This window comes from Garra rufa, chromosome 1 (assembly GCF_049309525.1).
Source record: "Garra rufa chromosome 1, GarRuf1.0, whole genome shotgun sequence".
NCBI lineage: Eukaryota > Metazoa > Chordata > Actinopteri > Cypriniformes > Cyprinidae > Garra > Garra rufa.
In genome coordinates, this window is record NC_133361.1 from 61305088 (window position 1) to 61328587 (window position 23500).

General features: G+C 40.0%; 1 protein-coding gene across 5 annotated transcripts in view; it reads left to right on the forward strand.

The window, feature by feature from the left end:
• The window catches only part of LOC141337759 (NACHT, LRR and PYD domains-containing protein 3-like), an 887345-nt gene that overhangs the window by 4696 nt on the left and 859149 nt on the right, over nt 1-23500 (forward strand). For 4 of the 5 annotated variants that reach the window (XM_073843388.1, XM_073843392.1, XM_073843390.1 and 1 more), the window contains exons 3-5: nt 6293-6376; nt 6716-8653; nt 9230-9400. In XM_073843388.1, coding sequence (XP_073699489.1) covers nt 6293-6376; nt 6716-8653; nt 9230-9400 — 2193 coding nt within the window. The remainder of the gene's footprint in view (nt 1-6292; nt 6377-6715; nt 8654-9229; nt 9401-23500) is intronic. The other variant, XM_073843389.1, reaches the window with a different exon arrangement.

The window sequence follows — 23500 nt, forward strand, 5'->3', positions numbered from 1 at the left end:
AGTGGATGTGATTTTTTTTACAAACATAATGCTGCACTCACTGAGGTCCTGCTCTTTGAATGTTTCAAAAATAATAGACTCCTCATTAGAGTCATTTTAACTAGTTAAATTCCTTACACACCTGCATGATCACTGAAATGTAAACCATGCACTGCAAACATATTTAAGTCAAAAACATATTTAAAAACATTTGTACGGGGCCCCTTAAACGTTGTAGGTTAATGTGGCCTCCAACACTCTTTTTTGTTTTCTTTTCTGCAGGTAAATAAAACAACTGTTCAATTGACAGTATAAATGCTTGGAAATAATATTTAACATTTTCAAGTATATTCATTATTAGGGGTGGGACGATACAGGTAACTCACGATTCAATTCTGTGACGATATGTGGCCCACGATATCGATAATATCACGATTCGCGATATCTACGATATTCAATATATTGGAAGAAATTTCATCAACGATATATCACGATATATGTGACTGAAAAAGAAAAAAATACCCATAATAAGGAAATCTTAAAGGTCCCATATTGTACACATTTCTGGAGGTTTATTTTAGTTGTTGATGTCCTTAAGAATATATATTTGCGGTATAAGTGCCAAAATCCATCTCAATATATTTTTACAGCTCCTTTTTTAGGAGCTCTGTCAAAAACAGGTCGATTTTGAGGAGCGTCTCGCTGCAGCCTGCGGTGGACATCCAACCCCGCCCACATCCAAGTGTGACGCCAGACGCCGCGCCCATGTTCAAACACGTCACACATCCAACAAATTAAATAGTATTAACACATTAAAATAGTGATAATATGATTAGCAATGTTCACATTTGTGGACATATCTTTAGAGAATTAGATGAAAATGAAAATATGCTAAGTGTTACTTTTACAATAACAAAACTTAATTGTCCGTCTAAATCTGATCTTGTCTATGTCAAAATCGATTATAATTAACGTGAATTTATGTCATTACACAAACAAATAGGGTAAGGTTTAAATGTTTTATTACCAATTACCATTTTCCTAACTTTAATCAACCAAAGCAAACGTTTTACCGGATGTTTGAATGTAATTAGTTCCATATGAAAGATGACCTAGGTTTAATTTGTATTGTTTAATACAAACTGTTTTGTTTACATCCCCGATACATACTTCCGCAATTCTTGCACATGTGTACAACATCGGGATTCTTTTTTATTATTTTATTAAAGAATAATTGGACATTACAAAAATATTTATATAGAAATCCAGATACACAAAATACAAGCTTAATCTGTATACAGTAATACAATATGGAATAAGAGGGGGAAAAATAATAATAAAAAAATAAAAAATAAACTAATACCATAGAGAGAAAAAAAAAAAAAAAATAAATGTATAAATAAAAAGTAAATAAATAAACAAAAAACTAAATTAAAACCTAGAAACAACTAAACAATAGTTCAAATTTTCTTCCTTTTGCCTTACATATACAAAAATTATATTGTGGGAGCATAACCAGAACTCCGTGAAATGTAACAACAAATGTATTAATTTGTTTTAAAGACTTTTTAAAAACTTCTATTTCTGATAAAAATAAATTACATTTTGGTATAAATTTAGCAAATTTCTGTTTATGAATATAATATTTGCCTTGCAAAATGTAAAAGTTAACAACGTACTCAATCATTTTACTTTTATGAGAATAAGTACAGATAACATCTTTTAAAGAAAGCATATAATTAACATTTCTTTGCAGAAATAGAAAGGTGCTAACATCAGACCAAAAACTAAGAGACAATTCACAATTATAAAACAAATGACACAAGTCTTCCTCATGTGTGCTACAGAAACTGCAGGTATTATCAATGTCCATGAATTTAGAAAGAGCTACTTTACATGGAAACATTTCGTGAAGTATTTTGAAATGCACCGCTTTAAGGCTACCGATGGGGAGGGGAGTCACACGGTGACGCATTGACGTGAGCGTGGTGTCTGACGTCACACATGTATGTGGGCGGGGTTGGATGTCCACCGCAGGCTGCAGCGAGCCCTACTTGTCGATTTTGGCCCATCTAATTAATATTCATGAGCCTCTCTTCTGATTGGCCTGTTGTTTTCTGAGTGACGCACAACCAGGCCAATCACAGGTAACTACGGTCATGTATGCTGTAAGCGTAAGCGAGCTCAGAGCAATAGAGAGAGCTGATACTCAACAGGATATTTCAGAATGATCATTTAATGTTTTTTCTTTTTCAAACACCGAATGCAGTAAGCTACATAACTGTTGCTTTAGTAAAGCCCCTTTCACAATGCGCGCTGATTCTGGAAAATTACGGGAACGAGCGCTGTGTGAACAAAAGCCAGAACCATAAAGGCAGTGTTGTAGTAATGATGCACGTTATCAAGCGACTCTTCACGACAAAAAATACGTGCAAAGTGGAATGAAGCAGCGATCATCAGGCAGAGCCAGCTCCTCACTATCAGCACTGAAGCACAGTTTGTTCAGGTTAGTTTCAGTTTAGTGAAACGTACGCGTCGCATTACATCTCACATCCAAACGTCACATGTCTTTATGGTTTGTGTGTAAAGCACGCACAGATTCCGGAAAACAACTGTGAATGAACCAAATTAAACAACTCCGGAACAAATCATGGGACACATTATGCGTGTATTTACCGGAATCGCTGTGTGAAAGAGGCTGAAGTTGACGTGCCGCTGGTCTCTTATATTCACATTGTTCTGAAGCCTGTGTAATGATCGTAGCTTGACATCTATCGACTGAACAGGGTTTTCTCCACTTGTTTTCCTGTTGTTGTTGCTCAATAATGGAATGGATGCGTTGTTGTCTGGGGGTTTGACAAAAGGAGGGTGGGACGTTGGTTGGTGACTGAAGGCGGTGACTTGAGTCGATCGGATGTCACATCGTTACGGAAGTCACAGCTGCTTGTGAAAATGAACAGCTACTTTAAGCAGGCTGTGTGCAGTTTACTGTGGATTGACTGTTTTGAAACTCATATGGTAGTTACATAGCCCCTAGACCATAGTTATCATGAAAAAAGCCAGGAAATTTTGATTTTGACAATATGGGACCTTTAAGCATTTATTAATGCCAACATTTTCAACACTGTGCAAAGAAATATGCATTTGCATAATAACTCACTGCCTCCTGGTCTTAAATGTAAACGCTGTACAGCTAGACAGTTAAAAGTGCCTGAACATTAAAAAAACAACATGAACATTAACTAACATGTGTAAACCATGATACTGAAACGTCAGTAGTAAGTTACTGTAAAGTGCTTTATGTTAACCTGGACAGTGGTCTCATCAATGCATATTCTTCTTGAGGAACACTAACGCCTGTTTCACACATACTGCGTATGCAGTCCGTGTGCGATGCAGAAGCAGCACGGACTCGTTTTGCTTTCACACAGAACACGTTTTATAAACAACGTATTATTCAATGCACTTGAATGCACTTGCACACCGCTTCTGGGACGTACTGCCGGACAGCAACCGCGTGCAGTGTGAACGCTCTAATCCGTTAACATGGGTGCGGAAAAAAATGCTCAACGCATACGCACTGCAGACGGAGTATGTGTGAAACAGGCGTAACTGATCAGCATGCTCAACTAGCGGGTGCGTCTTTGTTTGGTTTTCGTTATTTTCCGCCATTTTTCTCACTTCTCTTTTTCTGCGCTTCTTCTCTGTTGTTGTTGTTAGATAACTTGTGTTCTTCACTGGCCGCTGCTTCTGCCACTTTACCCCTATTTACTCGAACAGCGCCCCCCGCAAACAGAATGGTAGATATTGGGTAGTGACAGTGACACTGACGACGGGTAAATTAATAATTTTGTGTTGTAATAAAATATCGATATTGGCCGTTAGTGTATCGATTATTTATTGCGACAGAGAGCACAACAATATATTGCAATATCGATTTTTTTTCCCACCCCTATTCATTATTTGTAGCAAGCCAGCCACAAAATAATCCCAGTAAACGTGTTTTCTTACTTTAATATAACACGAATCGCCATTTTATCACACAATATAAACAATAAATTTGTTATCAGCTCTTTAATATGGCATGAGATCACAGTATTCACCTCAGTTCATGCAGCATGTGAATCAATCATTTTTTTCCTCTTTTCTTCTCTTTTCCTTTCTTTACAGTCTATGTTGTCTACTAGTTCCAGCACATGATGAATGAATATCAGAAGACATGTTGAAAAAAATCAGAACAACTTAAAACGAATCCCATGTATTCAATCAAACAGTGTTTAAAAAATCGTCAATAACACAGCTTGTGAATATGGAATAACAATCGTAACATAACAGTTACCTCAGAAACGCCAACAATATAATTTTGTCAACCTTGTTTTATTTTCATAATCAGTCAGTTAACCAGACTTTTTTAGTAGGTGGAAATTTCACATTAATTAACTTAATTCACACAATATAACACAACTTCAATCTCCTAATTTTGACTTAATTATAATTAATTCAAAAATGCAAAAAGACAGAAAAAACCCCAAAACTGCTCACTCATTTTAGTTGTATTTAAATTCATCCACAATGTCCTTTTTGTTTAATTTAAGGCTTTGTGTTATTTTTTTTAAGAAAGAATGGCTTCTTTCGATAGTCTTTCGATAAAAGAGAATTAAAATGAAAGAAAGAGAATTAAAATGGGGCAGTTGTCGCTGAAACTATAGATGTGATACCGTTGTGATACAGTCTTTCCAACCAGCTAGCTACCAACCTCACACAAGTATTTTTTAAGCCCTTAAAGTGTACGATCACATCTGTGTAATTAGAATGTTAACAGCGTCTCGTGATCAACTACTAAATTCTCATCTGCTTTTCCTGGCACTGGGCGAGAGACGGACATGCTCAGCGCTTGGCATATCACAACTATTCAGTGTTTTCAACCAGATAATGCTTATTTTAGGTTTCAGATATTTATAAACACAGAAGCATTAGCAAAATATACATTTACAGTTTGTAAAATACACACTGATGTATAGGTGAGTGGCACTAATGATCCTTACAAATATAATTTGTTTTATTGATATCATATACACAGTGTAGGTAACAATAAAGTTTACTTTATTATTCTTCTCCCCATTCGCCAGAAACTTAATTTAATGTCTCGGGAGGAGAGGATGAATTTACATTTTGATTCAGCGCGAACTAACTTGGCGGCTCCCATCATCCGTTATAGATCAACTACCATGGTCATTATAAAAGTGTTTAAACCACTTATGTGGTTATGTTACTTGCACATATGTGTAAATCTGAATATCTGATTTTTTATAATATAATTAACACCTTTGTGAATATTTTGAATAAAAAAAGAAAAAGGAAATAAAAGTGAAAGTGTAAATGAAACTGTTTTAACAAACCAAATAGCTATCAGATCATGAAAAAACACATGGAGTAACCAGAAGAAAACAAGCCCTTTATTGCATAATTCATTATGGTAATCAATAAAAAAGTGGTTGTATAAAGTGAAATCTTCAGTAATTTGAATCTGTCAACATGCCATTTGATGTTAATTCATGTTTATTTTGTGCTATAACTAGTAGTAAAGCAGGAGAGTTGATCAATTCAGGTGTGCTGCGTGTTTCTGGTTAAACTGATATGTGGCTATAATGATCTCCAGATTGATATAAATTGCAATTATTGTTTAGAATTTGTGACAAAATCAACAGAACTTGAAAGCTGAGACCTTCTTCATATCAAATTAACATATCACATAGCTTATTGTAATTATTGGATGGGATGCATGCCAATAATAATGTTTAGTGATATTAAGTAATATTTATTATATTTGTAAAACTATTAGCTTTATCTGGGCCTATATCTTTGGATGTTGATGCCTCGGGTGCTGTAATATTTTAGATGTGTTCGCTGCTTTAGCCACCACTTTTCAATAGCATGTTTTACATATTGGATACCATCTACAACCACTCCTGGATAATTTTAGCCAAAATGGTCCCAAATTGCTTAATTTGCATTTTCACTGAAAACTAGGGAGATTGTGTTGTTCCAGTGTGATTTAATTTTGAGAGTTTCACATGTGCTTTTATAGACAGGCACCAGTGAACTCAGCTAGGGACATCCTCACAGACCATCCAGACTGAGGCCAAAGTAGTTGATCCCAGTCTGAAAGACTAATTTTCATGTATTTTGTAGTTTTCAACCATAGCTCACCAAGACCTGTTCACACCTGTGTTTATGTTAATTTATTGGAGCAGACTGATAATTTACAGAAAAAAAAATATTTCTTTCTTTTTTATATCTTTATATGTTTGAGTACCATCAGCAGGAAGAGAAAGAGAGCAGCTTCTCCACTGCAGCCCCCTGATCTCAGTGATGGATCCGATCCCTTTGATCCTGTGTGAGTATTTTTATGTAGAGTGAGACATTCAACACAAATAATTAATTTAATTTTTAGACAGAAAAAGTGCTCTCTTTTTAGAAGCAAAATTAATACAAAAATAAATTATATAAAGAAAGAAAATTGAAAAGAAAAAGTCAGTAGATTAATACATAATACTAATATAATATGAATACACATGAATATAGATGAACTTGTCCTATTGGCACCGATGAACACTGCTTTGCAAATGTGGTTGTGGTATGATTACAGATAAGATCATTTGATATTAGAAACATTAAATATTTTCTCTGTTTTGACAAAGGTCCTTTCTGATTGTTTCTCTTAATATCTTTTCAGTGGTTGGAGAGCTGACCAGATCAGAAATGTGTCCCCTCAGACCTTCCCATCCCCTTACTATCAGAACCACTTCAGACATCGTGACTCAGAAGCAGCCCAGCAGCTCGATTCTCACCAACCAGTGCATCATGATCTTCAGAGAGTCAAAGAACAGCACAAAATCAGCATGAAGTACAAGTATGAGAGCTTATTTGAGGGAATTAAACTACAAGAGAATCAAACCCTCCTGAACAGGATTTACACACAGCTGTACATCATAGAGGGAGAGAGTGAAGGGGTGAATGAAGAACATGAGGTGCTACGGATTGAGAAAGGTTACAAGACACTCCAAGACACTCCAATCAACTGCAATGACATCTTTAATCCTTTACTTGATCCAGGATATGAGGAGATGAGAAGAGAGAAGAAGGACAAAATAAAGACTGTTCTTACTAAAGGCATCGCAGGAATTGGAAAAACCGTCTCTGTGCAGAAGTTCATTCTGGATTGGGCTGAGGGAAAAGCCAATCAGGATGTAGATTTTATGTTTGTGCTTACATTTCGAGAGCTGAACTTGATTAAAGATCATCAGTACAGTCTTCACAGACTTATGATTGACTTTAATCCTGAACTCCAAGGTTTGGACTTAAAGATTTATGATGAATGTAAAGTTGTGTTCATCTTTGATGGTCTGGATGAAAGCAGAATCTCACTGATGTTTTCAGACAGTCAGAATGTTTCTGATGTGAATAAGGATTCACCAGTGGGTGTGTTGATGTCAAACCTCATGAAAGGAGATCTGCTTCCCTCTGCTCTCATCTGGATCACCACCAGACCAGCAGCAGCCAATCAGATCCCCTCTGAATACATCAACCGTGTGACAGAAATTCAGGGATTCAATGACCCTCAGAAAGAGGAATATTTCAGGAAGAGAATCAGTGATGAGCATCAAGCCAGCAGAATCATCTCACACATCAGAAGAGCAAGAAGTCTCCACATCATGTGTCACATACCCGTCTTCTGCTGGATCTCAGCCATTGTGCTTCAAAACCTCCTGAAACAAGATCACAGTGCAGAAATCCCTCAAACTCTGACAGAAATGTACATCTACTTCCTTCTTATTCAAACAAATATGAGGAACCAGAAGTATGAAGAGAGAGATCCAGAGAAACTCATGCAGTCCAACAGAGAAGTGATTGTAAAACTTGCTGAACTGGCCTTCAATCAGCTGATGAAGGGTAATGTGATGTTCTATGAGGAGGACCTGAAAGAAAGTGGCATAGACGTCTCTGATGCCTCAGTGTATTCTGGGATTTGTACTGAGATCTTCAGAGAGGAATCTGTATTTAATCACAGGAAGGTTTACAGCTTTGTACATCTGAGCTTTCAGGAGTTTTTTGCAGCACTGCATGTGTTTTACTGCTATTTACACAAGAACAGTGAGATTCTGAAAATGTTTCTAACAGGAAAGTCCAGAACTCAATGTGAAAATGTTCCTCTTGATGTTCTTCTGAAGGGAGCAATGAATAAAGCTTTAAAGAGTAAAAATGGACACATGGATCTTTTCCTTCGATTTCTTCATGGCATCTCACGGGAGTCCAATCAGAGACTCTTACAGGATGTACTGATACACACAGAGGACAACCCAGAGAGCATCAAGAAAATAATCCACAACCTTAAACGAGGTCAAAAAAACAATGTCAGTCCTGACAGATGGATAAATCTGTCACACTGCTTAATTGAGATGAAGGATAATTCTGTTGTTGAAGAAATGCAGGCATTTTTAGAATCTGGAACAAAAGAAAAAAGTCTTTCTCTTGCACAATGTTCAACTTTGGCAAACATAATCCTGATGTCAGAGGAGGTGCTGGATGAATTTGATCTTAAAAAATTCACCACCAAATCAAAAGATGGTGGACAGAGACTGCTACCTGCTATGAGGAACTGCAGAAAAGCTCTGTAAGTGTGAAAATGCAAACATGCAATAGTTTCAATCGCAAAAAAAAATTGATGCTAGCAACCTTTCACTCATGAAACATTTGCAATAATTAGTAAATAACATTTATCAAAAAATTGAAGGACAAAACCCTGTCCCAAATTTTTTTTCCATTCAAGAAGCCGTTTTATTAATGGATGTTACAACAGGGAAGACAATCACAAATTCTGTTTAATGCAGACTGCAGTGCTTTTGGTGATTCTGTGTATTTTGACAAAGTCAGCTCATTCATTCTTCAGGTTTTTCCAGCCTTGGCTTATGATTCTCTAAATACATATTTCAGCTAAAGTGCTAAATGTCAGTGAACTATTCAGAAAATGTTTACGTTTAAAAAAATAAGTCTTCATTCAAAATATTAAAATAAACACCCAGAGTACAAAACTCCATAGAGAGCCAAACCAAGGACACCTTTGCACTGTCTGATAATATTATCTGCGATCATATAATATTTTATTGACACATAAGGTCTGCTACACAAGGAATATTACCGTCTTGCAATCTCATGGATTCACCTGCTCACATGTTCTCCCTGTTTTCAGATTTATAGACTGTAATCTCACTGATCGACACTGTGAAATTGTGGCTTCAGTGTTACAATCATCAAACTCCCTGAGAGAACTGGACCTGAGTAACAATCACCTGCAGGATTCAGGAGTAGAGCTGCTTTGTACTGGACTGAAGAGTCCAACCTGTCAACTCAACATACTGAGGTTTGGCTTTCATACTGACTCAGATTTTAATGAAAAGAAAGTATATAAATATTAGTGCTGTCAAGCGATTAAAATTTTTGATCTAATTAAGTACATGGTGTGGCGATTAATTAATCTAATTAATCGCAGATACATACAGACATTACAAGAAGCAGCTTTTTACCAATTTTTATTGAATTCAAGCCTATAACCAGGGGTGCACATTTTCTTACCCTGGTTCTCATAAGAGTACCTGGAGATTTGGTTTGGTCCTCACACTACACATAGTTTGACCCATTAAATGTAAATAAATATAAAATTAATAATAGTGATAGTAATATACATTTTTTTAAATAAAATAGTAAACATAATAATAAAGTGTGGTAGTTGTATTATGTTTTAAAATAAAAAGAGAGAATTAAATACAATTGTTTTATATTAAACTTAAAAATTAAATGATATTATTTACTTATACAGATCTGGCCATTAAAAATGCGTCTTTTTTCACGCGGCAGCCTGCAATTCAGCACGCGTCGCCACGCGGCGGCCTGCAGGGGCTTTTTTAAGTTTTTTTAAAACGTTGTTGCGCTTCATATAATATCCACCAGGTGGCGCAAGGAACAACATTCTGTGGCCAAGCCCTGCACAAAGAGGGCTATTTGGACAGTATTTATGTCTGTTGTTTCAATATCTGGCGCCATAATCGGTAATTCATTCTGTATGTAACGGCAAAGTATTTATAATTTCGTTTCCTTTTTATTAAGTTAATTTAGAAAAAAAAATTGGAGCATTTTTGTTCGTTAAACGTAAGCTTTTTGTTTCTTAAAGACCAAGCGGCAGACAGTGAGTTGACCTACTCTTTCAATTTGCCTTCTCAAATCACGAATTGGCTAAACTAAAATCCATAGATTTAAAATAAAAGAAATAAATAATAATAGATATAAATATGCGCTATTAGGTGCATATCCAATCGTTTGTGCGGAGAGAGCAAAACACATTTTTAGGACATGAAGGCTCAAGCTCGATCAGTTACATTTTTTTTCAGTGGAAAATATTTAACCGTCATTTTTTTGTCAGACATGATAAATAAATATGTAGAAAGACTTAAATTACTACTTAACGAAAAAAACAAATAGAAAACAAAAACTGTTTTTATTATGTAGCTAGTCCATAGAGATGCATTTCTCTCTAAAGGCGCGCGTCCAACGAGGATATGAGGACTGTTAACTGCATCATCACTGACTCAGAAAACAGTAGTTTCTAAATAAATAATTAAAATATCTCCTTACTATTAGACAGTCATGGTATTTACTTTTGCCAGTGTTTTGTGGTAAGCTTTAAACAAGGAACCCTTCCAAGCTGTGCTGAACGTGCGCTCAATGCTGCTAACAGGACCGTCATGGTAGCCTGGTCTCGTGGTTCCTCCAGCGCTGCAATTTTTTTTTAAATCACCACTGAATGTCTAAAATATAATTTTAGCCCGCATTTGATCTTTGACGGACTAAAATGCAGGGCTGTAATACGTCTTAAAAGTGGAACATGGAAATATAATGGATGTACTGCGAAAAAGGTTTTATACTCGACATTGTTTCCAAATGGTTAAATGTGAGATTCTGGAAATGAGAATTAAATTTAGCGTGTCGGGTCGGGAAGAAAATTATTCTAAGTGGGTATATATAGGCTATATATTCTAAGGGTATATATATAGTTAGTATCATAGGCGGAGCGTGTGTAAGGCTGGGGAAGGCTTGACCTGGGGCCAAAAAATGCCACTAAATTGGACATATTCCCCTGCCCAAACAAAATCAAAATATTACGTCTGTTGACAATAAAATGAAAATGAATAGAAAATGTAAATTGCGGCATTACATTAAGATCAGAAAATCTGCACCGTAATTCTTTTTAGGCGTTTTTACAGTGTTATAACGAACCACACAATTATTAAAGTTTTACATATACTCTATGCCAGTATAATTTGTAATTATAATTATTTTATAGTATATTCTATAACATTATAATTTTAATAGAATTATAAAATAAATATAATCAGCCCTGTTTTAGGCTTTTCCTTAATTTTATATTTTAGACATTCATCAATAATGGAGATAAATAGAAAAATTTCTCGTCATTTCTAAATTGGACGTGCCTTTATATAGAAATATCTTTAAATCTTTAGGCCTACAGATTACATAATGAACGTTTCTATTTTCGATTTGAATTATTTCGTTTTAAAGTGGTAATTTAAAGCTTTCTATGTTCATTGTGAAGCGATGTTCAAGAACAGACGGCAGAAAGCGCATCTTCTGTTTTCCTTTATTTTATAAACGCATGAGTTGTTTATAGGCTATTGTGAGTGCACTAAAATAAAAATGGACCCGTTACAGGTCAGAATGATGTATTACTCCTATACCTTTATAAGCAAAAATGAAGAAATTATTTATTTATTTTCACACAAAAAAAGTGATTGCACTGGTGCCTCCATTTTTTTCACAACCTTTCAAACATCTAACCTCACAATTGTTAATGAGGGTCGTTCGTGTCACTTTTAAACTTGCCATTTCACCTTTCACCTTCCCCCCAACCTATGAATAAAGGTGAGAAGAGCTGGCTTGGCTCCATTTAGGTGAAGTGCTAGGGGTGTCTCATTTCTCGTTAGGTTGGAGGGGTAGGGGGAAGGGGAAGGGCCAGATAGGCCTCCAAACAAAGAATTTTCGGGACCTCATTTCAAACGAAGGGCTAAGAGAAATTTCCATTTTCCAACATGCCAGCTCACTCGAGCAAGCAGACTTATAAATATAGGTAATTTTTGCCATTAATAAGGATATTTATGACAATTTTTTATTATATGTATATTACCTTTAATCTTGTGTTTGTGTTTATGGTGTTGTTCTGTAAATAAACGTTTGCAAAAAATCGCTAAAGTTTGCTAGCAGATAGCACTGTTTGCACTGATTGAGATTACAAAATATATTTTTATGTCATATACACTTGACTGCAAGTTAGAAACATGGAAGGCCATGTGGCGAGGGAATTTCCCACACCCCAGTCATTTAAATCAGTACATAATAATGAAAAAAAAAAACTTACAATTAAAAAGAAGCAGATTTTTACGATCTGAAATTTCTTAAACCAGTGAACCCCTGTAAACATTTCAGTCCAAGGATCCAGTAAACCAATGCGCTCAAATTGAAAGTTCAAAAGGAAATTCAATGGAGTAGAATTTAACACTTTCTCAGAGTTAAATTTTAACACTTTCTGGAGTTAAAATATTAATCATTTGGAGAGTAATTTTAACTCTAAAATTTAGTTAATTATAATTTAAACTCTTTAACCAGTGTTAAAAACACTTCTTAGGGTAAACACAATATGTTTTATGTGGAAATGACTACACTGAAAGCCATACTCTCAACTAGCTGCTTTTATTTCAGGAAATACATAGATTGGATTTTGAAATTCCATGCATGTAAACACTTTGAAATTAACTGCTGTCATAAAATACTGTAAAATCTAACAGCAAAACATTTACATTTAATACATGTCTGCAGTGCCAACAAGAAATGTTTAGTAAAATTGTATACAGCATAGTCAAAAACACATCATTGCATTATATAAAATCAAACCTGAATAATTATAAAATAGTGCAGTAGTATTGTGTAACCAGAGGTAGATATACATCAGATGAAGTAACAAGAAACAACTCCACAGTGATACCAGGATACATTCCATGAATTAGTTTGAGGCGCCTGAATAAAAACAAAACTGAAAGCTGAAGGATGGAGCACAGAGGACAGAACTTAACATTTTGCTTAAATAAGAAAATTACTGCTTGTTCAACTGCCTTGCTCTCAGTTCTTTGACTTCAGTTGTACCTATATCATTATTATATACATTTGTCTTTAAAAAAAAAATATGTACAGGCTGGACAGAGCATCATGATACTTTACTTTACTTGAACAGCTCTTCAACAATACCCAAGGTTTCAGATGACTGACAAGGCGAAACTTCTCAGTCCAAGACGATGTAAAAGGTGGAAACCTGTGCTTTTGATGTCCCTGAGGAAAGATGATATGGCTGAGGGTTTTCTTTAGTGGCCAGATGATGGTCATCAATACTTTGGCATGACCGAAACACAAGATAAACATCCCTTTATAAACAATAGGCATTAAAGGAAGAGTCCACTTCCAGAACAAAAAAATACAGATAATTTACTCACCCGCTTGTCATCCAAGAGGTTCATGTCTTTCTTTTCTTTATTCAGTCACAAAGAAATAGTTTTTTTTTTAAGAAAAGATAATCGTTCAGACAAATGTAAATATATATATTTTTTTTCAATAACATTTTGAAGTATTATTTAATACTTACCAGTCCTTTGACATCCAAAAAGCAAGAAAACATGTCGTACATCAGCTGAGCCCTGGTCATCTTTTTTCAGTGTTGTTTTATCTCAAAAACTTCTGCTGGACTACACAATAACATCAACAACATGTTATTTACAAAATAAATCATAAAATTACAGTCACTTACTCTTTATTAACTGATTACTAAACATATAACTCACCTGAATTGAGAAAATCTGAGAAACAAATTTCGTCCAGTTTTACTACTACTTCCCTCCATCCAGCACTTCTGTCAACATCCTGACAATGAAGAGAAAACATGTAATTTAAAACAACCTGTTAGTGTGATTGAAAATGCAAAATGTTTAATATGAAAGCCACGAACTCTCATAGGTCACGAGTCACTACTAAAACATTTGTAACGTTAGCCGTTACGACTCAAAACATTGCAGGCATTACTTTACACGTTCATGGCTAAACTATGATCGTTTTTAGCCAGGGTAAAGTTAGACTTAGACACTTCAGTTTACTGACATTGCTAGATATTACCTCGTCTCGTCGGCATGACATTATGGAAGCTTAACAGAATGTTTCTTGAGCGAGTCGCAACTTAAATTTGACAGCAAAACACCCGTTTACAAAAAAATAAGGTGAACAGAAAGACGTAAGCTAATATTAGCTTGTTCACATCGAAAAAAAGTCCGCTCAAAACAGCCATGTTTTGCATCGGAGATTCATTCAACACAAAGTTCGCCGCGGTTATTGGCGTCAGTACACTAACGTAACAGCTATAATCAGCTGTCTGTCAGAAGATAAAGAACATTTTGGAGTTAGTTTTTTACGTACCTCATGACGAAGTAGACAACTTCATCAGTGGATCGTGTGGCAGAACCAGGCTCGTGTCATGGCGCGCTCCTGATGTAACGTTATTGTTAAAACGTGCCCCTGAACACCAATGAATGAACTCCGAAATACAACACAGCCAGGGAGTATCCCGTAACACAAAATGTTGTGAAAGTTAAAGAATAAACTCCAAAAATTTAACTCTTTCACACTTTTTTGCCTAACTCCTGATTTTCGAACTCCAGCAATTTGCTGTACACAAATGAAGCATTTACCCACTTCTCAAGGCACCACTACACCACAGATTTGCAATTTGCCGTGCATGTGATAACGCATTGTTTGTTTTGCTTACGGCCATATGTGTACATGTGAATGAACGGTGCGTACACCGTACATTTGTACTTTTTGCAACGCTACAACATTTTTTTCAACATCTTGAAATGTGTGATAAACATCGGCGCATGTCCTCTGATGTAACATTAAGAACTAGCGACAACGTATGATTACGTATAACAGTGTTGTAGTGGTTTCCCATTCCTTAGCTAAGCTAAGCTACAGCAGCAACACGGCAAAAGTAGTTTACTACATCTAAGCTATTTTTCAAAATGTAATTTTTCTACATGGTATGAACCATCATCTTACCAAATCAATGCTTTCTCAGTGGTCAATAAAATTGTCAGTCATACAGGCGTAAAAGTTCAGTTTAACGTTAATTGTTTATTCAACAACGCTTCCAAACCAATTTGGCAACAAAAATCAGCATCATTTACAGGGCTGGATTTATCTCATATTGTGAAATAGGCAAACAAAATTTTGGAGGGTTGAATTCTTTCTTTTAAAAAATGTTTTAAAAAAAAGGCACTTGTTTCTGAATATTAAACGAATAAAACAGGGGAAACACAACAATACTGAATAACTGAATAAACTAGCCATACAAAGATTGATTTCAAAGATTTCATGAGAGCCTGATTTTTTTAATTCTCAAAATTTATAGAACAGAACATGGAAGTTTGAAGTATCAAGAATATTATATCCGCTCCTCGAGTACAATACCTTTTTGGACGCCTTGAGAGAGAAATTTATCTTTACGGATTACATAAACGAGTTTTTGTTTTCAATTTGTTTTATTTCGTTAAGTAATAATTTAAAGCTTCCTATAGATATGATTATCATCTCTGTAGAAATTAATACAATATTAAATAATTATATAGGCGATGCTGTATATGCTAATGATGTCTGTGCGCAATGTAGACAGCATTCACAAGTTTATCATGAATAAACATTACATAAAGTACTTAAAATTTAATAGCCTCACAAGAAACATTTTATGCATCCCAGAGTCTTGTCCATTAACTGACCTTCTTTTTTTCCATAATATTTGTATTATTCGTTTATATTCGTTATTTTCACCTTTATTTTGATCTCTTTACAAAACATTCTGAATATTTTTATTTATTGTGAATCGCTTAATCTAAATAACATTCTGAATATTTGTATTTATTGTGAATCGCTTAATCTAAATAACTTTATGTATATATGCTATTTGCCATTTTGCAAACATTGTAAACGACAATTATGCCAATAAAGTTTTGACTTTTTGATTGTATTTATGCCCGTGTGTGACCATAAACGATTTACAAATGGAACTAATGATTCACTCGTCAATGAAACACTATAGGTTATCTATTAATTAGACGAATATTATATATATATATATATATATATATATATATATATATATGTATATGTATATGTTATATTCAACCTATTAACTGCATTCCAGTAAAAATCCCAGCCATGTAGCTTAATCAAAGCTTTAATGGCATGTCAGCATTTATCATTTAGATTCTGAATGTTAAAAGAGATCGAAATGATAGTAAAATTAACGAATATAAACGAATAATGTCCGAAGAAGATGTCCTCTTCAGGTCACCGTACAAACGAGTCATTCGGGCTTAGAGCGATGTTTGCTGCCGCTTCAGTTCAGTGCTTTACATGACTGCCCCCTACTGATCATGTCTTTCCTATGTCATTGTATTTTCCGTGTTCCCTTGGAATACACCGGCGTCACGCGAGACCACTTTACTTCCCGCGCGCATTTTAAATGGCCAGATCTGTATATATATATATATATATATATATATATTATATATATTATATATATGTGGTGGGCATAGATAATTTTTTAAAATCTAGATTAATCTCACTGTAATCTTGAAATTAATCTAGATTAAAATGGCTAATTTGAATTCTGCTGAAGGCATTCAGAATATGTGTGCTATCCAAATAATGACTAAAAGTAAGTTTTTGAGAATGGGTTTCAAGCCAGGTGGCGCATTAGACCAGGCCCTCATCTCCTGTTTCCAAAATGCATCACAAACTGCTTGACAATGGCATTTACAACAACATTAACTATACGAATTTTCGTAACCAAGTCCTTCTACGCAAAAGGCTGCGCGACGTGCGCGTTGCAGTTCACTAGTTCGCTTTTGCATATAATAAACAGCGTAAAAGTTAAGCGTGTTTGGCATGCTGTCCGGGAGAGGGCTCCGAGCTCGGTAGTCATTCCCGAGCCCGGGGCACTCCCCCTGCCCAGGGAGAGGGGTCCGAGCTCGGCCTTTGGCCCGAACCCAATAGCGCTCCCCCCCGGCTGGAGGTGAGGAGAAAATAAACAGGGGGGGTGGGAGGGATGCTGGAATCAGAGATAGCTGAAGGTAGGATTGCTTGGTTATTTAAAGGGACTGTAGTAATGGGATAGGGAGAGTGATTGCTGATGATGAATTGGCCGTGTTAATTATCTGCGCGAGCTCCTCCTGAAATTTGTTAATGAAACATCACTTCACTAGTTCGCTTTTGCATATAATAAACAGCGTAAAAGTTAAGCGTGTTTGGCATGCTGTCCGGGAGAGGGCTCCGAGCTCGGTAGTCATTCCCGAGCCCGGGGCACTCCCCCTGCCCAGGGAGAGGGGTCCGAGCTCAGCCTTTGGCCCGAACCCAATAGCGCTCCCCCAAAGTGCAAAATAACTGCAGGACAGCAGCCAGGTGGCCCCCCAAAAAGCTTAACTTGAGCTGGAGGGATGCTGGACGATTAGCGGCGGGGAAGCGCGGGAGGAGCTGCTGCGGGCACTGCTAGGGAAGGAAAAGCAAAGAGAACCTTATGTGGGGAGGCATTTAGGGGGAATGAAGAATGGCGTTTTCTTGGGGGTGGGTACTGCTGTGGCGTAGGGGAAACATGCTAGGTGCTCTAGGATGTGTGGGCTTTGCTGCGCTAAAGGGGACTGAGCGGGGGCTGCCGCGTGAAAGGGGGAATAAGCGGGGCGCTCTAGACAGAGCGGGCATTGTTGCGGCATGGGGAAATAAGCAGGGCGTTCTAGTGTGAGCGGGCACTGCTGCGTGAAAGGGGGAATAAGCGGGGCGCTCTAGTCAGAGCAGGCATTGCTGCAGCGTGGGAAAGTAAGCAGGGGCTGCGGCGAGAGCGGGCATTGCAGTGCGTGCGGGCACTGCTGTGGCATGGGGGAATAAGCGGGGCGCTCTAGCAAGAGCGGGCATTGCTGCGGCATGGGGGAATAAGCGGGGCGCTCTAGCGAGAGCGGGCAATGCAGCGGCGTGGGGAAACGAGCAGGGGCTGCGGTGAGAGCGGGCATTGCAGTGCGTAAAGGGAATGAGCGGGGCGTTCTAGAATGAGCAGGCGTTGCTGCGGCATGGGGGGAGCGAGCGGGGTGGCTTTAGCATGAGCAGGCGTTGCTGTTCTGTAAGGGGAATAAGCGGGGGCTTGAACAGGAGCCATGCGATGTTGAGCGTGACGGGAAAAGCGGGGCGAGCACTGCTGTGCGTAAGGGGGGCTCCAGCGGGGGCGCGCATTGCTGCGTGTATAGGGGATAAGCGGGGGCTTGAACAGGAGCCATGCGATGTTGAGCGTGACGGGAAAAGCGGGGCGAGCACTGCTGTGCGTAAGGGGGGCTCCAGCGGGGGCGCGCATTGCTGCGTGTATAGGGGATAAGCGGGGGCTTGAACAGGAGCCATGCGATGTTGAGCGTGATGGGAAAAGCGGGGCGAGCACTGCTGTGCGTAAGGGGGGCTCCAGCGGGGGCGTGCATTGCTGCGCGTATAGGGGGATAAGCGGGGGCTTGAACAGGAGCCATGCGATGTTGAGCGTGACGGGAAAAGCGGGGCGAGCACTGCTGTGCGTAAGGGGGGCTCCAGCGGGGGCGTGCATTGCTGCGCGTATAGGGGATAAGCGGGGGCTTGAACAGGAGCCATGCGATGTTGAGCGTGACGGGAAAAGCGGGGCGAGCACTGTTGTGCGTAAGGGGGGCTCCAGCGGGGGCGCGCATTGCTGCGCGTAGGGGAATAAGCTGGGGTTTTAACGAAGGCAGGATGTCCCAAGGAAAAGGGACGCAGAGGGGGCGGTTGAAGCGGCTAGAGATGGCGTGGACGGGGGTGGGCTGGCGGTAGAACGGGTTGGCCGATTAGGGTTTGGTGTGTTTCCCTGATAAAAAAGCGATCTGCTCGAATGTAGCTCTTGAAAGCTTCAGATGACCAGCGGCCGAGCGCTTGGATCTGCTGTTGGGAGAGACCTTTTTTTTTTGGGCGGCTGTAGTTGCTGCGCCTATGCGAAATGAATGGCTGGAGAAGTTATCGGCTGGGGTACCAGAGAGAAGCAAGACAGACTTCAGGTGCTTTTGGAACCAGAAGCGTGTGGCAGGGCGGTTGGCATCATCAGTAAAGAGGGGTCAGAGGGGAGGGAGGATTGGGATTTCCTGTGGCAAAGGAAGGCTAGGAGGGTTTGGAATGGTTGGAGGGGAGTTTGGAGGTTAAAAATATAAATGAAATGGCCCTTCTTTATTTGGTCTGTCTTGCTTTGTTTAATAAAGTAAGAGATGGTATCGCCGTCTAGCACGGTTTGGTCGGAGATGGTGGGGTGAATGGCTGGGTTAAAACTGGATGTAATGGCGAGCTCAGAGCATCTGAGGAAACCGAAAAAGCCAGGATGAACGTGGCGTCCAGTGTGCGGGCAGTGTGGATGGAATGGTAGCCTTTGCGGAGGGAGGAGATGCATTTGGTCAAAATATTTAAAGTGATAGGTTGTCTGGGGTCTGGGCGGTTGGGCTGGGTTTTTTGGATGCCTTTGATGAGAAGGGAGGTCTGGGAATTAGCTATATGAGGGGAAGGTGAGCCGTGAAACAGTTTATGAAAAAACTGAATACCGCTAAGGTATGCTTTGATGGAGCTAGCTTGGAGGTTTTTATGGGAATTGAGGTGGGAGATAAATGAGGTGACAGTGAGCAGGGAAAAATCGGGGAAAGGTAAGCTGTAGGCGGCGTGGAAAGTTTTAAAGCATTTCCACGCTGTAAGGTTGGATTGGAGAGTCCTGAGGGAGACTGCTTGGAGAATGGAGTCGATGGATGCTTCGAGAAGAGGCCTTAGGGGGAGGGTTATGGGAATATCAGTTCTGAATAAGGAGGGACTGGGGTTGGGAGCGGGTCCGCTTCTGGAGCCAGCGATCTGAATTTCTGAAAAACAAAACGAGAGAGAGAGTCAGCGATTTGATTCTTTGACCCGGGGATGTGTTTTGCAGTTATGATAAATTGGTCACGAGCTGAAATCCAAATCAAACATCTGAGCACGGGGGAGTGGGAACGGCCTTTGTTAATGCAGTGCACGGTAGCTGCGTTGTCGTATTGGACGACGATGCTGGTGGCGGACCATTCTTTGCCCCATAGGGAAGCTGCGGCCACTAATGGGTAAAGCTCAAATAGTGCTGAGGATGATAGCTGGAGGGGTAAATTTGCCAGGGGCAAATTAGCTATATGAGGGGAAGGTGAGCCGTGAAACAGTTTATGAAAAAACTGAATACCGCTAAGGTATGCTTTGATGGAGCTAGCTTGGAGGTTTTTATGGGAATTGAGGTGGGAGATAAATGAGGTGACAGTGAGCAGGGAAAAATCGGGGAAAGGTAAGCTGTAGGCGGCGTGGAAAGTTTTAAAGCATTTCCACACTGTAAGGTTGGATTGGAGAGTCCTGAGGGAGACTGCTTGGAGAATGGAGTCGATGGATGCTTCGAGAAGAGGCCTTAGGGGGAGGGTTATGGGAATATCAGTTCTGAATAAGGAGGGACTGGGGTTGGGAGCGGGTCCGCTTCTGGAGCCAGCGATCTGAATTTCTGAAAAACAAAATGAGAGAGAGAGTCAGCGATTTGATTCTTTGACCCGGGGATGTGTTTTGCAGTTATGATAAATTGGTCACGAGCTGAAATCCAAATCAAACATCTGAGCACGGGGGAGTGGGAACGGCCTTTGTTAATGCAGTGCACGGTAGCTGCGTTGTCGTATTGGACGACGATGCTGGTGACGGACCATTCTTTGCCCCATAGGGAAGCTGCGGCCACTAAAGGGTAAAGCTCAAATAGTGCTGAGGATGATAGCTGGAGGGGTAAATTTGCCAGGTAGAAGCGAACCAGCGGCCCCGGAGGAAACCTCCAAAGCCGACGGAGAGGGCGGCGTCGGTATATAATTCGATATCAATTGGGGAAGAAACCAAATTGCTGTAAAAGAACGATAGCTGTTCCACTGTTTAAGGAAGGAAATCCATAAGCTGAGCTCCTTGCAGCAAGAATCAGTTATGGAAATGCGGTCCTCAAGGGCGTGGGCGGAGGAGGAGAGGGAGAGGAGATGGGAGATAAAGGGGCGGCCTTGTGGGATGATGCGCATCGCGGTATTTAGATGACCCAGAATGGATAGCAGCTCGCGTTTTGTACAGCTACAATTTGTTAACAAAGTGGAAGCTACTAGAATTGTTCTGTCAATCTTTTCTTTGGGCAGGGAAGCCAGGAATTTTTGGGAATCTAAATTGATGCCCAAAAATTCGATGGAAGTGCTAGGACCCTCGGTTTTGTCTTGGGCGAGGGGAATCCCGAGCTCTGAGAAAAGCTTTGGGATGTCAAGAGGTGTGCGGCTGGGACGGAATCTGGGGGTGAGATGATTAAGAAATCGTCTAAAAGATGAATCAGATAGGGTAAACTGTAATTGTTGGAGAGGATCCAGCAAATTGCCTCCGACGGCGTGTCGAAGATTTTTTTTTTTTTTTTTTTTTTGATTGCTTTTGCAACCAAATGTGAGGCGGACGGCGAAATAGAATTAGTTTTTCCAGCAAATGCCAAATATGTGCCAGAAATCTGGGTGGATGGGCATAACTTTGAAAGCAGAAGTAATATCGCCAACCAAGCGCCGCGACCTGCTTTTTTAATCAAGGTAGTGGCTTGGTCGACGTCGTGGTGGTGAAGAGAAAACTCTTCGAGTGGAATGAGGCTGTTAATGCTAGGGAATGGGGAATTATGTGGAGATAAAAGATCAATTATGAGGCGTTTTTTGCCTGAGAATTTTCTGGTGGCAACGCCGATGGGGCTGACTCGGTAGATGCTAAAGGGAGGAACAGAAAAGGGGCCTATCATGAAATTTGAGTCTATTTCTTTTTAATTAGGCCGTCCACTATTTCGGGTTCGGTGAGAGCGGAGTGGAGATTTGGGCAGATGAGGTTTTGGGAGGGGAGGCTCAGGACGCCGGGGTGGAATCCATGTGTGAGACCTGCTAGTATCTGGGTCCTGATGGAGTTGGAAACTGGGGGAGGTTCCTGCGCTAAAGCGTTTGGCGGGGCTGGAAGGGGTGTGGCTGAGGCCAATGAGAAGGGAGGACGGGCCTGAGGATGAGGGAAAGTGGCTACCGGGACCGGTAGTGGCGGTAAACCTGAGCTGCGGCCGTCTCCTGGGACGGAAAAGAAGGGGGGAAAGAGAGGGGGAATGGCGTGCGTCGGAGCCTGCGAGGGTAGAGGCATGCTCGCGCTGGGGACGGCTCCTGGGGCGGAGGAAACAGAAGGGAAGAGAGGGGGAATGGGGAGCACCGGTGCTTGTGGCATGAGCGGGGGAATGCTCGTGCTATGAGCGGAAGGCGGTGCTGCGGGCCATGAGAAGGGGAGAGAAAGGAGGGGCAAGGGTTGCGGACGGGAATCGGCTGCTGGAGTGGGCGAGCTCGTGCTGCTGCGGCGGCTTGTGGAGGCGATGGCCGGCTCTCTGACAGCATGAGCAGCGAGCTCCCGCTTCGAGGATCGAGCGGGATGGGCGTGGCTGGAGACTGCGGTGTCCGGGGCGTGGCCCAAGCTCGGTGACGGCCTTCTGCTGCGTCCTGACGTGGAGTAGGGGGCTCTGCGGCCCGAGCGTGCTCTGCCTGAGGCCCTTGCAGAGCTCGGCTATGGTCCATTTTCCCTTGGCTGGGGCGCAGGAGAAGGCTAGAAGCGTAAGAAGATGCTGGGGAAGATGCCCGACGTCTGGAAGATGGTGGAGACGGCGTAAGCTGGCGTCTCGGAGCAGTGTTGTTTTTTGACAACCATCTTAGATTTAGTCTTATGGACTAAAATGCTTGTTAGTTTTAGTCCAATTTTAGTCGACGAAAGCCAAAAAGGTTTTAGTCTAGTTTTAGTCTAAAAAGGGGAAAAAGTCTTTTAACAAATTAATGTAGGTCGGTAAGTATTTTGCTGTTGGGTAGTGTCACTTGTAAGTTCTGAAAATAGCAGATCTAGTTCAACACAATGTGAGCTTCCGGATCGACTATTTTCACCAATAATTGCAATAAGGAATGTTTTAAAACATAAAAGACAAACAAGGATGGAATGCTAAAACGGCTTGCCATACTAGTATGGCAAAGAGTATTTAATGCTAAAACGGCTTGCCATAGCGGCATCAAAACGTTTAAGGTTTTGATTGGCATGCACAATAAGCAGAAATGTCATGCATTTTAAACGTCTGACGGACCACTCGTCTCATCAACGAAAACTCACGCACGTCTCGTCATGTTTTAGTCATCAACGAGCCATTTTTATCTCGTCATCGTCTCGTTATCGTCATGAAAAGTGGCGTCAACGAAATGATTTCGCCATCGTTGACTAAAAC